We start from the raw sequence: 15,441 nt of genomic DNA on the forward strand, positions 1-15,441 counted from the left end.
AGTATTAGCCATTCTGATGAAGCGGAGGAAAGCCACCCTGGGGGCCGTCAAACCTTTGCGCGGACCTCCTGGAAACACAAAAGACCGAGCATCGACAAAAGTTGGAGATCTCCAAGTAAAACTGCAAGGCCCAAACAACGTCCAATCGTTGAAGTGTCCGTTCCTGGGGGTGGGAAGGGGAGGACGATAGCCTTGTTGAGATGAAGGCAGATACCACCTTCAGAAGGAAGAAAGGGACCGGATGGAGAACAGCCCTGTCCTGGGGAAGGACAGAAGGCTCGGAACAAGAAGGGCCGCCATTCAGACACCCGTCAGAGACACGATAGCCACAGAAACACAACCGTACAGGACAGAAGGAGTAGGGAGAACTTTCGTAACGACTCCAAGGGAAAGATTGGAGCGCCGAAAGCTCAGTATGTAGTTCCCAGGGCGGTATCGGGAAACGGTACAGAGGAACCAAGAAGCCACTCCGTGGAAGAAGGTCTTGACAGGCCCAGGAGAGCCAGGGAACGCTGGAAGAGGAAGGACAGTGCCGACACTTGACACTTCAAGTAACAGAATCCCAGTCCCAGGTCCAGGCCGGACTGGAGAAAAAGACAGAACCATGGGAAGAGAAAGGCAGAGTGGGGGAATGCCCAGCTTTCCACAGAACCCCGGGTAAGAACCCAAAGTCCGACAACAGATCCTGGACGAAGCACGGCCGGGAGCGAACACTAGCATGCCCGCTGGAATCGCCTGGGCAAGCGGGAAAAAACCCAATGTGATCAGGCGCAGACCAGTAACCGGGCAGAAGGGTCGGCAAAACTGGTCCGTCGTTTCCCGAGCAACGTCGTCCCGTATCCACCCGGAGTGGGGGAGCAGAAGGACAGACGGAAGGAACCGAAAGGGTCCGCCCAGCATCCGACAGATGCCAGGACAAGACAGGCTAAAGTCCATGTCGACATAGCCACCACAGGAAGGTGTTCTACAGTCCCGGTGTGGGAGATCTAAGGACAATCTTGACCGAAGGGTAGTCCTCCCAAGTTACCGAGAAGGTAAGTCCTAAGGAGAGAACAGCCCTGCAGAGCAGGGAGTGTCTTGCCTCCTTGGACACTAAGCAAAAACTGGCAGTCTCTCTCTCCAGGCTGAGGGTATAGCTGCTGGAGGAGGGGCTTAACAGTTTTCACTTAGTGTCACGCCTCCTAGGGAGCTGAGCTATACCCAAGGTCTTCTGTGTCCCCCAAGGAAAATGGGCGAGAAAAATATTTTATTATTTAAGGGCACAGTGTCTGGTCCATTATTATAGTACAGTAAGGCCGTTGGCCTTCAGCGCAGTGTGCAGGCAAGGCGAGGGTGCTGCATATGTTATATTATATTAAGGGAATAAATAGGCGGGGTCACAGTAGATGACTCACACCTATTTAGGAATATTATTTGTATTGACAAAAATATTGGTAATTAATATCCCCCCTTAACAGTTACTATGTTAAATACTGTACTATGTAAGTAGGTCAAACAGACAAAAGGCCTAGCAACAATAGTGCACTTTTCAAAGAAATTTTGTATGAGTTCAAAGCTTGGTAAAACCCATTTAAGACAAAATACCTGAAGTTGGCTTGTGTCCATATATTCCATTAAAGTATGCTGGCATTCTTATGCTGCCTCCAATATCTGAGCCTACTCCCATCACAGATCCTCCTGCTGCAATGATACAGGCTTCCCCTCCTAAAAGAGAAAAGAAATTTGAGCAGAGTACATAAAACAACATGTAAAATGTTGCTTTACACATTACTGTCACTAAAACTGTACAGTTAAGGGTACTTTCACACTTGGGTCAGAGGATTCAGTCAATCTGGACGCAAACGGATAGCATTTGTCAGACTGATCCGGATGCGGATCCATCTGACAAATGCATTGAAATACCAGATCCGTTCTCAGCCCGGGAAGACTGCCACCAGTTTCTTGTTTGATATAAGCCTGGTCCGTTAACGGGATTATATAGGGTTAGAAGCCAACCCGCGGTAGCATATTACTAGGCCGAAACACGGACGTGGGGATTCGTGATCGAGATACAAGAGAGCACAAGATTAAATTATATATTTAATCACCTTAAAGGGGTATTCTCATCTTGCCTTTCTTGAGCGGGACGTTCACTTGGATTCTTCTCCCGGCCGGGCCGCGCTTGCAATGTCCTGAACTCGCAGGCCGCCGCGCATGCGCCATGGTGACTTATTCCTGGCCTGTATAGTACAGAGTCGGCGTGCGCGTTCGTGGCTCTGTACTATACTGGCCAGGAAGAAGTCATCATGGCGGCGTTCAGGACATTGCCCGACCGGGAGAGAATCTTCAGTCTTCTGCGCAAGCGCGGCCCGGAGGGATTCAACAGGAGAGGTGGCCGTAACCAGGGGAGACCAAAGACATCATCAGGTAATAGGGGACTTATTTTCTAAAAAAGGGTGGGAATTGGGTAATAACATGTATTTAGAAAAATTATCACTGTTAAATCATTAACAGATTTAACAGTGATCATTAAGATGAGAATACCCCTTTAAGGGCTCACTAGACAATACACTATACACACAAGGATATATACAGTGGTCTGAGGTTACAAATACAGGTGGTACGGTACAAACAGGATTAGGGCTCTTTCACACTTGCGTTCTTTTCTTCCGGCATAGAGTTCAGTCGTCGGGGCTCTATGCCGGAAGAATCCTGATCAGTTTTATCCTAATGCATTCTGAATGGAGAGAAATCCGTTCAGGATGCATCAGGATGTCTTCAGTTCCGGACCGGAACGTTTTTTGGCCGGAGAAAATACCGCAGCATGCTGCGCTTTTTGCTCCGGCCAAAAATCCTGAACACTTGCCGCAAGGCCGGATCCGGAATTAATGCCCATTAATCAGGATCCGACCTTAAGCTAAACGTCGTTTCGGCGTATTGCCGGATCCGACGTTTAGCTTTTTCTGAATGGTTACCATGGCTGCCTGGACACTAAAGTCCTGTTTGCCATGGTAAAGTGTAGTGGGGAGCGGGGGAGCAGTATACTTACCGTCCGTGCGGCTCCCCGGGCACTCCAGAGTGACGTCAGGGCGCCCCACGCTCATGGATGACGTGATCACATGGATCACGTCATCCATGCGCATGGGGCGCCCTGACGTCATTCTGGAGCGCCCCGGGAGCCGCACGGACTGTAAGTATACTGCTCCCCACTACTACTATGGCAGCCAGGACTTTAATAGCATCCTGGGTGCCATAGTAACACTGAACGCATTTTGAAGACGGATCCGTCTTCAAATGCTTTCCGTTCACTTGCGTTTTACCGGATCCAGCGTGTAATTCCGGCAAATGGAGTACACGCCGGATCCGGACGACGCAAGTGTGAAAGAGCCCTTAAACAGAGCAAAAGTCAGTTTACCGGATGGATGAGTCCTTTTGGGTTGTGAAGAGTCCTTTGCTGTAGTCACATGGAGGGAAGTGATGTCAGCAGGTCCCTCTAAACACATGGCACGATGTGACCCTCGTTTAGAGAAAAGACACGCCCACTTGCTGGCACAAGCCTTTTAAACTGTAGCTGGCCCCTTCTCTTCCCGCCTCTGGAAAGGGCCCCCCCCCCCACCCTGGCTGATCCTGGCAGCTCAATGACCCACAAAACCCTTTAGGGTTCATAGCTCCAGACCAGAAGGTCACAGGAAGATGCTTCTGGGACCAACAGACACCTTTGTTCCGGCTACAAAGTAGAGTACAAGCATGGTATCGTTTTTTAGTTCCTGTGGGGAGATATGTATATCTCCCTTCCCTGGCTTCCCACCGCCAGACTATGACCACGGGGACACAAATATGTATCTGGTTTGCGCCTGTGATAGCCGAGCGATTCATAAATCCTTATAAAATCGCCGGTTCCATGCCGTCTGCTAGATTTGATTGAACTGGGGAATGGCTTAGATCCCCTGCAGGGACGCTTTTCCTGTTTCATTAGTTGGGTACCTCGCTGGCTGAATGGAAGTGTGAAAAGTTGTAAACACTGGTGGACTGCTCTGGAGTCCTTCTCTGGAGCCCAGTAACTCCCCCGTACAGTGCCCAGCCCGCCTTCCTTTAGAGCCCAAGCACGCCTCTTCCAGCATAAGTAACTGCCCACACCCGAACACATAGCGGAGGGGGGCAGCGGCAAAGAGTTTGGGTGTGGGCAGTTACTTATGCTGGAAGAGGTGTGCTTGGGCTCTAAAGGAAGGCGGGCTGGGCACTGTACAGGAGAGTTACTGGGCTCCAAAGAAGGATAATATCGCGCCTCTGGGCATCATGGACACTCATTTGCATAACATAAAAAGTGGATTTTATCGCTAATGAAACCATGAAACCAAAAAAAATTAAGACTACAGCAAGAAATAGGGTATTTTATTGTACATGGCAGTAGTAACACCTTAATATGCTCAAACCAGGTGACAGATTCCCTTTAAGCCAAGTGAATTACAAAGTGCAAGTGCATATATTTATCTATCCCATAATTGATTAACTATGCGTGCAGCGTTTTGGTGTCCGTCTGACCAAACTGAGCCAAACTGATCCGTTCTGACAATTTAAGTCAATGGGGATGGATCAGTTTTCTATGACAATAGAAAAAGGATCCGTCCCCATTGACTTTCAATGGTGTTCAAGGCGAATCAGTCTGGGCTATGTTAAAGATAATACAAACGGATCCGTTCTGAATGGATGCAGACGTTCATATTATCTGAACGGATCCATCTGTGCAGATCCATGACGGATCCACACCAAACGCGAGTGTGAAAGTAGCCTATGGTTATTAAGTTTGTTTTTGATGTCACAAGTAGTTTCCCCAACATGCAATAAATTGCAAGGGCACCACAACACATTACCCATGAAGAGTCACATGTCAAGAAATGATTAATCTCAAACCTCTCAGTGTCAGGATGTACAAAAAAAAGAACCATTAATTTAAAGTTAATACACCCTAAGCATGGAAAACATCCATGCGTTTGGGTTTAAGAAATGTTTGTGTCATACAATCCCCTTTAGATATGTCAGATTTTACTATTCTGTCTCTAATACTCCTTGATCTCTTGTATGACATCATCGGGGGATCCTTGAATGCAGCCATTTTTGGATAGCCGTTCTTCAACATACCCCAATGCCTCCGCACAGTCCGCTCAATCAATGGGCTCAATTCATTGTATATTGATAAAAATGTTAACCTCTCATTTCTTTGTTTGGTAACAGATGTTTCTCAGGATCTGTTTAAGGGTCCATTTACACATCCGTGGAATGGGTCTGCATCAGTTCCGCAATATCTGGAACGGGTGTGGACCCATTTATTCTCAATGGGGCAGGAATGGATGCGGAGAGCACACTATGTGCTCTCCACATCCGCATTTCTGGAGCAAGGCCCCGATCTTCCAGTCCAGAAAAAAATTAGAACATGTGCTATTCTTATCCGCAATTGTGGACAAGAATAGGCAGTTATATGGGGGTGCCGACCGGGTATATTGTGGATCCGCAATACACTACGGAGGTGTGAATGGACCCTAACTCTAGTTAAAGGTCTATGTACTAGATTCTTCGGATAACCTCTTGATATAAATGAGCCCTCCATCATATTCAAAGCCTTATCAGCATTTTTCTCAGTATCTACAATTCTCCTTACCCTCAACATTTGGCTATATGGCAATTAATTCACCATTCTCCTTGGATGACAGCTTGTATAGTGTAATAATGTGTTTTTGTCAGTTTTTTTTAATTTAGATCAGTATGTAAAATACCAAGAAGCAGTTTATTAACAACGTCTGTTATAGGGCTGAAACGATTACCCGATTGAATCAAGTAATTTGACAAAAAAATATATAATCCTCGATGAAAATATTTTGCAAAGATTTGTTTGTGTCACGTGACCACGGAGCGGGTGTGAAGTGCTTGCTATTACTCCCGCTCCGTGGTCTCCCGCTGGCCCGAAATACTCACCTTTCCAGCAAGGGGCCTCCGGACAGTCAATAGCACATCCATGGTCCCGCGCTGCACTAACCTCCTGACGTACACACGCCATGACCTAACGCGCTGCGTGACATCAGACGCAGAGCAGCGTGGAACGATTGGGTGGGGGAGAGCTGCTGGCTCTGGGGTGGGGGAGAGCTGAAGGCACTGGGGGAACGGAGCTGATGGCACTGGGGGGGGGGGGGGGGGGGGGACAGTATTAATTCATTTTTACTTAGAATACTCGATTAATTTAAAAAATAATCGATAGAATACTCGATTTCTAAAATAATTGTTTACTGCAGCCCTAGTCTGTTACCAAACAAAGAAATGAGAGGTTACCGTTTGTGTCAATATACAATGAGGATGATAAAGGGACCATGTAGAAGGCGCCTCAAAACAATAGCTGAGGCAGCCCCCCAGAGTGAGCCTATATGGACCCCACCCCCTGAGGTTTATAAGCCCCAAATTCCTGAGGCAGTGCAGCAATTCAGATTGTGAGGGCTTCACAGATTTTTTATATTTTTTTTTTTATCTTCTTCTCTGAAGATTTTATAAATTTGATGGTAACCTAAACAAATTTATACGCCTATTAATTCAATGCTCAGAACTCTACATCGACATATGCTAGACCCCTAGGTTGGACCCCAGTAAATGCAGCAGAGATGATGACCTTTTGGGGGCTATTGCTGCATATGGGCCTGGTTTTAAAAAAACTATGATCAGTATTGGAGTGCGGATGTCTTGTACCACACTCCAATTTACAGTAATACCATGGCCCGTAATCGATTCCAATCAATACCTAAGTTTTTGCATTACAACAATAATGCAAGGTGCCCAGCCCAGAATGACCCAGCATTTGACAGCCTGTTCAAAATTAGGCCGGTCCTTGACAACTTTAACGCAAAGTTCTCAGAAGTGTACACCCCAGAACAAAATGTCTGCATAGACAAATCCCTATTACTTTTCAAAGGGGGGGGGGTAAGATTCCACTGTACAATGCGTACGCCGCGCTATTTAGATCTAGAGGCCAGACAAGAACATTCCTAAAATTTCAAGAGGTGGTGATAAAGGCCCTAATTCTTCCAAACCAAGCGATGGATGGCCCCAGTACTTTTGTGAGTTACGGTGCTTAAGTTGTACCAGGTCAACATCTCCCTGGTGAAGTCCCTCAAACAGCGAGGAGGCGAAGGACCCAAAAAATATGTAGGGTGTGTTCCAGAAGGGGGATAAGTATAGACACCATTCACCATTGTGAAACCTGCCCTGAAAAACCTAGCCTGTGCATCAAGGATTGTTTCGGAATCTACCACTCATCCATAGATTAATTTGATCCTTGATGTACCCTGTAGTTTTACCACCTTATATCTGACTTTGTCCACATAGCTTACATATCCACTTTTCACCAACCACTACATATTAATTTCTGTAAAACACCATTTTGGTCAAAGGTGTCCTTTCCACCCCTTAAAATGTTCATACAGGGGTTCACTTTCCAAAATGGAGTCACTTCTTGGGGTTTTTAATTTCTGGAGACCTCAGGAATTATTAACATGTGACATGGCATCTAAAATCCATGTCTGCCATTTCAGACCTGAAGAATCCATATTTTGCAGTTTAAATCTAGAGCCCTGCTTGCGCGCCCATACAGCAGGCTACAAGCACATATGGGGTGTTGTCCTGTTACCCCTTCTGGAAGTGAAAACTGTGGGTATAAAGCAACTTTTTCTGGATTTTTTTTTTTTTTTTTCATCTTCACAGCCAAGTGTTTCCTAATTCTGTGAAACGCCTGATGGGTCAAAGTGCTCACTACACACCTTGAAATATTCCTTGAGGAGTGTAGTTTCCAGAATGGTTTCCACTGTAGGGGTACCTCAGGGTGTCTTCATATGCGACATAGCTCCCAAAATCCACTTCTGCAAAACCTGTCCTCCAAAAGCCCCATGGCGCTCCTTCCCTTTTGAACCCTGCCATGCCCTTATGCATCAGTTTTTCAAGCACATGTAGTATGTTGCCGCATTCAGGGGAAAATGGGTAATAAAATGAGGGGTGCATTTTGTCTCGTTACACCTTTTGAAAGTGAAAAATGTAGGTGTAAAGCAACTTTTAAATTTTTCATTTTCACAGCCAAATGTTTCTCAATTCTGTGAAACGCCTAATGGGTCAAAGTGCTCACTACACACCTTGAAATATTTCTTAAGGGGAGTACTTTTCAGAATGGGATCACTTTTTGGGGGTTTACACTTCCGGGGTACCTCAGAGTGTCTTCATATGCGACATAGCTCCCAAAATCCACTCCTGCTAAATTTGTCTTCCAAATGCCCTATGGCGCTCCTTCCCTTTTGAACTCTGCCATGAGGTCATACGTCCGTTTTTGTGCACATATAGGGGAAGGTTTGTAAACTGCAGAATCAGGGTAGCAAATACTGACGTTTATTTTCCTTTTAACCCTTGCATTGTTACAGAAATAATGGAAGAAAAAGGGGGAAAAAATATTTAAATTTAATCTCCATTTTCCTTTCATTCTTGTGGAACACCTTAAGAGTTAAAGTTTGTAACATCAGTTTTGAATAATTTAAAGGGTGTAGTTTCTAAAATAGGGTCATTTATGGGTGGTTTCCATTACATAAGCCTCTCAAAATCCCTTTATTACTGAATTGGTGCTTAAAAAATGGTTTTGGAAATGTTGTTAAAATTTTGAAAAATTGTTTCTAAAATTCTAAGCCTTCTAACGTCCTGAATAAATGAAATGACATTTACAAAACAAAGTAGACATCTGGAAAATGTAAAGTATTAACTATTTTGTGAGGTATCACTATCTGCCATAAAAGCAGAGAATTCATATTTAGAAAATAGTTAATTTTTCAAAATTTTCTCAAATTTTATTTTTTTAAATAAAGGTGAAATATTTCCCTATTTCTTGTTTTGGGCACATTTTTTATTTTGATTTAAGATCTACATGTTGATAAGTAGGTATTGTACTATTTTGATGTTATAGGATTTTTCATAAAGTATTTTTTTTTTTTTCTCATTAAGTTTTTATTGAATTTTATTTTTTTAATTACGAGAAATGACAAATGGTGGACGCAGCCACCTAAGACAAGTAGGATACATTGCAAAAATAAGAAGACATATTTCTTACATGGCTTCACACTAAACGAAGGGTACCAGGGCACCTGGTCAGGTGCTGCCAACCTAGTACTATCAGATATGTTTCCGTCTAGAAGGGAAATAATCGATTTGTCGAGCATAGAACCATGTTTGACAAGAGCAGCAGAGAAGAACAATGAACATAAGCACCTATATACGTATATATAGCATAATTAAGACTCCATATAATATCGGTATTGACAAAGGATCAATGGGCTGTGAGCATACCTAAGTTAAAAAGGTTTGCATAGAGGGTATGGGAAATAGTTCTAACCATGTAGACCAGGATTTCTGAAATGAGATGGTCAAACCTTTGAGCTGGTAATTTTTCATACATACAGTGAGTTGACACTAGATCCGAAACATCGTGTACCGGAGGAGCAGTGTTTTTTTTCCAACTTTTAGCTATTAGTAATTTGGCAGTCAGTAGAATATGGCACACAAATTTCCTAAGTCTGTAGGGAAATGCACAAGGAAAGAAGGGCTAACTCTGGGCTCAGTGAAAGGGTTAAGTTAGTCGTATCTTGAATTAACTTTTCTACTTTACCCCAATAAGGTTGCATGGTGGGACATGACCAGAATATATGTAGTAAGTTTGCGGGGACCCCTGACATCTCCAGCATTTGTTTTCTACATTCGGAGTCTAGCCGGGGTGTAATACCATCAAGTAAGAAGTTTAAGATGACATTCATGGAGGTTGGAGGAGGCGGTGGCTTTGAGAGAATAAGAAATGGCTGTTTGCCATTCTTTGTCGGCGAACGAGTGTTGAAGGTCTTTTTCCCAATTTAATATGTGGGATCTCTTTTTAAAGAGGGTAATATTAGATACCATTCTATACAATGTTCTGGTAGGGACTATTATGTCTCCCTTTGGATGGAAGAGGAGATCATATAGGGGAGATGGAAGCGATATCGATGTCTGGGAGATGGAACTCAACATATGAGAGATTCTCATATAGTCATACTGTTTTGTGGTAGGAACAGCAAACAAGGCTTGTATTTGGGAAAAGGGATGAATTTCCTCTCCTTCATAAAAGTATTTTATGGTACGGATTCCTCTACTTCTCCAGAAGGATGTGGAAAGACCTGGAATAAGATATTCCAAAATGTCAAATCGGGAGTGGGGCCTCCTTCCTTGTGACAAAAGTTTGGGTTTAATTTAGGATAGTTTTCCAGCTTTGTGCTGTTGCTTTTAGTGTCAAGGCGCTCGAGGGGGGGAATTTAGCATCAAGTGCATGGACCCATAACTAAGGAACTAATGTCTCTACCCCCGTTAGTATCTTTTTCTACTGACGGCCAACTCACAGCATTAGTTCCTGTCGTCCAATATCTCATCTGCTTAATTAGTGTAGCGGTATAGCAATGATGGAGATTGGGTACCCCCATCCCTCCATGTTCTCTTTGACAGTAGATTATAGATGCCGCTACTCTGTGTATACTGTTTTTCCATATAAAGGATAACAGTTGTTTTTGAAACTTGGCTAACAGGGTGTTTGGCAGCGGAATCGCTAGAGAGCGAAAATAATACAATATTTAAGGTAGAACCATAATTTTGTATATGGTCATACGCCCAATCCAGGTGGGCTCCACTTTGGTATACTGTTCTAATTCTTTTTGAATTTGGCGGTATAGTGGGTCATAATTGCACGGGATTAAGTTGGATAGGGGCCAGCATAGCTGTATTCCGAGGTATGTTACAGATGACTGCGCCCATTGAAACGGGAACTCATTGGCTATATCTCGTCTCAGTTTATCTGGGATTTGGAGGGCCAGAATTTGGGACTTGGAAGCATTGATTTTATAGTACGATACTCCAAATTGCTGAATTATGTTATAGGCTGCTCTCAGGGAAGATAACGGGTCTGTCAACGTCAAAATGACATAATCAGCAAATAGACCTAATTTATGTTGGCGATGGCCCGCTGGGATGCCTTTAATGTCTAGTGACATTCTGATCTTTTCAGCAAATGGCTCCATTATCATTAAAAACAAGAAAGGGGAGAGAGGGCACCCTTGGCGCGTGCCATTGGCGATATTAAACGGGAGAGAAAAGGTGCCATTAACTAAAACTTGAGCTGAGGGGCGGAAATAAAGGGCTTGTATTGCTTGGAGGATTGGGCCCTTGAAGCCGAATTTGTTAAGGGTTGCGAAAGCAAAACCCCAGTGGATGCGGTCAAACGCCTTCTCTGCGTCCAGGGTGAGGTAGGGTTGGACGATATCAAAAATATTCCCACGATAACGATATTAAGAAATTTATCGCGATAAATACCCATTTTGCAGAAAAAAACACTTGGGGCCACAAGGAGACGTTGCACTGTATGGGGCGGGGGGCCACAAGGAGACGTTGCACTGTATGGGGCGGGGGGCCACAAGGAGACGTTGCACTGTATGGGGCGGGGGGCCACAAGGAGACGTTGCACTGTATGGGGCGGGGGGCCACAAGGAGACGTTGCACTGTATGGGGCGGGGGGCCACAAGGAGACGTTGCACTGTATGGGGCGGGGGGCCACAAGGAGACGTTGCACTGTATGGGGCGGGGGGCCACAAGGAGACGTTGCACTGTATGGGGCGGGGGGCCACAAGGAGACGTTGCACTGTATGGGGCGGGGGGCCACAAGGAGACGTTGCACTGTATGGGGCGGGGGGCCACAAGGAGACGTTGCACTGTATGGGGCGGGGGGCCACAAGGAGACGTTGCACTGTATGGGGCGGTGGGCCACAAGGAGACGTTGCACTGTATGGGGCGGTGGGCCACAAGGAGACGTTGCACTGTATGGGGCGGTGGGCCACAAGGAGACGTTGCACTGTATGGGGCGGTGGGCCACAAGGAGACGTTGCACTGTATGGGGCGGTGGGCCACAAGGAGACGTTGCACTGTATGGGGCGGTGGGCCACAAGGAGACGTTGACTGCCCCAACTGTATGGGGCGGTGGGCCACAAGGAGACGTTGCACTGTATGGGGCGGTGGGCCACAAGGAGACGTTGCACTGTATGGGGCGGTGGGCCACAAGGAGACGTTGCACTGTATGGGGCGGTGGGCCACAAGGAGACGTTGCACTGTATGGGGCGGTGGGCCACAAGGAGACGTTGCACTGTATGGGGCGGTGGGCCACAAGGAGACGTTGCACTGTATGGGGCGGTGGGCCACAAGGAGACGTTGCACTGTATGGGGCGGTGGGCCACAAGGAGACGTTGCACTGTATGGGGCGGTGGGCCACAAGGAGACGTTGCACTGTATGGGGCGGTGGGCCACAAGGAGACGTTGCACTGTATGGGGCGGTGGGCCACAAGGAGACGTTGCACTGTATGGGGCGGTGGGCCACAAGGAGACGTTGCACTGTATGGGGCGGTGGGCCACAAGGAGACGTTGCACTGTATGGGGCGGTGGGCCACAAGGAGACGTTGCACTGTATGGGGCGGTGGGCCACAAGGAGACGTTGCACTGTATGGGGCGGTGGGCCACAAGGAGACGTTGCACTGTATGGGGCGGTGGGCCACAAGGAGACGTTGCACTGTATGGGGCGGTGGGCCACAAGGAGACGTTGCAGAGAGGCTGTATGGGGCGGTGGGCCACAAGGAGACGTTGCACTGTATGGGGCGGTGGGCCACAAGGAGACGTTGCACTGTATGGGGCGGTGGGCCACAAGGAGACGTTGCACTGTATGGGGCGGTGGGCCACAAGGAGACGTTGCACTGTATGGGGCGGTGGGCCACAAGGAGACGTTGCACTGTATGGGGCGGTGGGCCACAAGGAGACGTTGCACTGTATGGGGCGGTGGGCCACAAGGAGACGTTGCACTGTATGGGGCGGTGGGCCACAAGGAGACGTTGCACTGTATGGGGCGGTGGGCCACAAGGAGACGTTGCACTGTATGGGGCGGTGGGCCACAAGGAGACGTTGCACTGTATGGGGCGGTGGGCCACAAGGAGACGTTGCACTGTATGGGGCGGTGGGCCACAAGGAGACGTTGCACTGTATGGGGCGGTGGGCCACAAGGAGACGTTGCACTGTATGGGGCGGTGGGCAACAAGAAGACATTATACTGTATGGGGCGGTGGGCCACAAGAAGACATTATACTGTATGGGGCGGTGGGCCACAAGGAGACATTATACTGTATGGGGCGGTGGGCCACAAGGAGACATTATACTGTATGGGGCGGTGTGTGGTAGTGTAGGGACGCCTCTTACGATCCATCTAACTGGGGTAAAATCCTATTAGGATAATTTGTGGAGGAAGTCTTCTTTGGGAGATTTTAAAGAAAAGGACAGGGCTCCACATGGGCTAGAAGTGACAACTGGTATGAAGGGGGGGGGGGGGGAGGGGGGTCATTCTGTGGTGATGTCACTCTCCACCCCCAAAATAGCACTACATAAGAAGCGGACTTCAAATATGAAGAAGTTCTCCTACCCCTATAAATCACCCCCATGGACAGTGACTGCAGTCATTACCTAAAGGAGCAGTGACATAGCCAGGGGTTATGTTAGCAGTCAGTAGTGGGCTGTCGGTCACAAAGGGCGACGCAGCTGAAAACACAGAAAACACCATCAATGTAAAAACCATCAGTCTACCGGAGCCCAGTACACACGATATATACACGTCATGTATGTACACAGTGACATCTCTATTTATATGCGTATCACATCACAGGTGGACACTGGAGTGAAGACACATGCGTTGGTGACACATATTGGGTCCAAAGAATATGAACTTAGTAGCAGGCTGCATAGAGCGGCGCCCAGGGATCTAAGTGAACTTACTATTATTCCTGGGCGCCGCTCCGTTCGTCCGCTGTGGCCCCCGGTATTTTCTCAACATTCAGTGCAAGTAGGAGGAGACACCAGTGTCTCTCCTTCTCCCTGACAGCAGCGCTGTCCAATCACAGCTCAGAGCTAGGGAGGTTTTTTTTCTCCCTGGCTCTGAGCTCTGCACTGTGATTGGACAGCGCTGCTGTCAGGGAGAAGGAGAGACACTGGCGTCTCCTCCTACTTGCACCGAATGTTGAGAACAGCCACAGCGGACGAACGGAGCAGCGCCCAGGAATAATAGTAAGTGCACTTAGATCCCTGGGCGCCGCTCTATGTAGGCTGCTACTAAGTTCATATTATTTGGACACATGAAAGGTCCTCTTTAATGTTTGTACAAAGTCTTGGTAAAATTGCCATCACAGGTTTATATAAAGTGAATAAAAAAATAAAAAAAGCCTGCTCGTCCCTGCAGCCAGGTTCAGCCCTCCGCGTGCTAGTAGTAATGCAGGAGGCAGAGGCCAGTGACCGGGGAACATAAGCAGGTGGAATCGGACATTTTAGAAGTAGGTCAGCACACATGCGACCACTCCTATGAAGTCATTAAATACTGCGGTTTTTCGGAAACTGTGATATCGCCATATTGCCGCTTTTTAATATCGCGGTATATCGTGGATACCGGAATATCGCTCAAACCTAGGGTGAGGAGCAAAGAAGGCGTCCGAAGGCCAGCCACTTTACCCATGGGTCCCAAAATTCGTTGTGTGCCATCTGGAGCTTGCCTCCCTTTTGTAAAGCCGACTTGGTCATTGTGGATTATATGGGGGAGAACTTTAAGCAATCTGTGGGAAATCAGCTTGGCGTACAATTTTACATCACTATTCAGCAAGGATATGGAGAGGAAGTTAGCAGGGATGTCGGGCGGTTTCCCAGGTTTCGGTATTGTAACTATAACGGCTTGTAGCATCTCCGATGGGAACTTGTCCCCAGTCAAGACGACATAGAAGTAAGATATGGAGTTAGGGAAGAAGAAAAAGTTTGATAATACTCATTGGAGTACCCATCGGGGCCAGGCGCTTTGTTAGCACAAAGAGATTTTATCGCTGACTTCACTTCTGCTTCAGATACCGGAGCATTCAGCTCTAATATTTGGTCTTCCAATAGAGTAGGAAGTGATAACTCATTTAAGAAGGAAGTAATCCCTTCTTGAGTCTGTTGCAGGGTTTGGGGGGCTTCAGCTAGGTTATATAGCTTTGAGTAGTATTTTTGGAAGGCACTGGCAATATCGATTGGGTGCGAGCGTTTAGTTGAGCCATCTCTGTCTAGTATATAAGGGATGTTGGTTTTTTGGAGCGGGGGTTTAACCTTTCGTGCCATCAATCTGCTAGGTTTGTTAAAAGAGTAGTAATATATTCTTCGATACCCGGTCAGTGATCTATCGTATTCGCTTTGTAACACTGCATGAACCTCATGTCTAAGGGACATTAGTGTTCTATGGAGGTCCAGGGAGGGATTCAATTTCAATTTTCTACTTCCCGTATGTCTATCAACAATGAGGTAAGTTTCTGTTCTTTAAGTTTTTTATAATGC

The 15,441-nt window shown here is 46.7% G+C and overlaps 1 protein-coding gene across 1 annotated transcript in view; it reads right to left on the minus strand.

Moving 5' to 3' along the window:
• Nucleotides 1–15,441, minus strand: part of FAAH2 (fatty acid amide hydrolase 2) — a 164,219-nt gene that overhangs the window by 130,072 nt on the left and 18,706 nt on the right. Inside the window, exon 4 of the mRNA XM_040405501.1 lies at nucleotides 1,585–1,704. Within this exon, the coding sequence (XP_040261435.1) occupies nucleotides 1,585–1,704 (120 nt within the window). The remainder of the gene's footprint in view (nucleotides 1–1,584; nucleotides 1,705–15,441) is intronic.

Source organism: Bufo bufo, chromosome 8 (genome assembly GCF_905171765.1).
Source record: "Bufo bufo chromosome 8, aBufBuf1.1, whole genome shotgun sequence".
In the NCBI taxonomy this organism is placed as follows: Eukaryota; Metazoa; Chordata; class Amphibia; order Anura; family Bufonidae; genus Bufo; species Bufo bufo.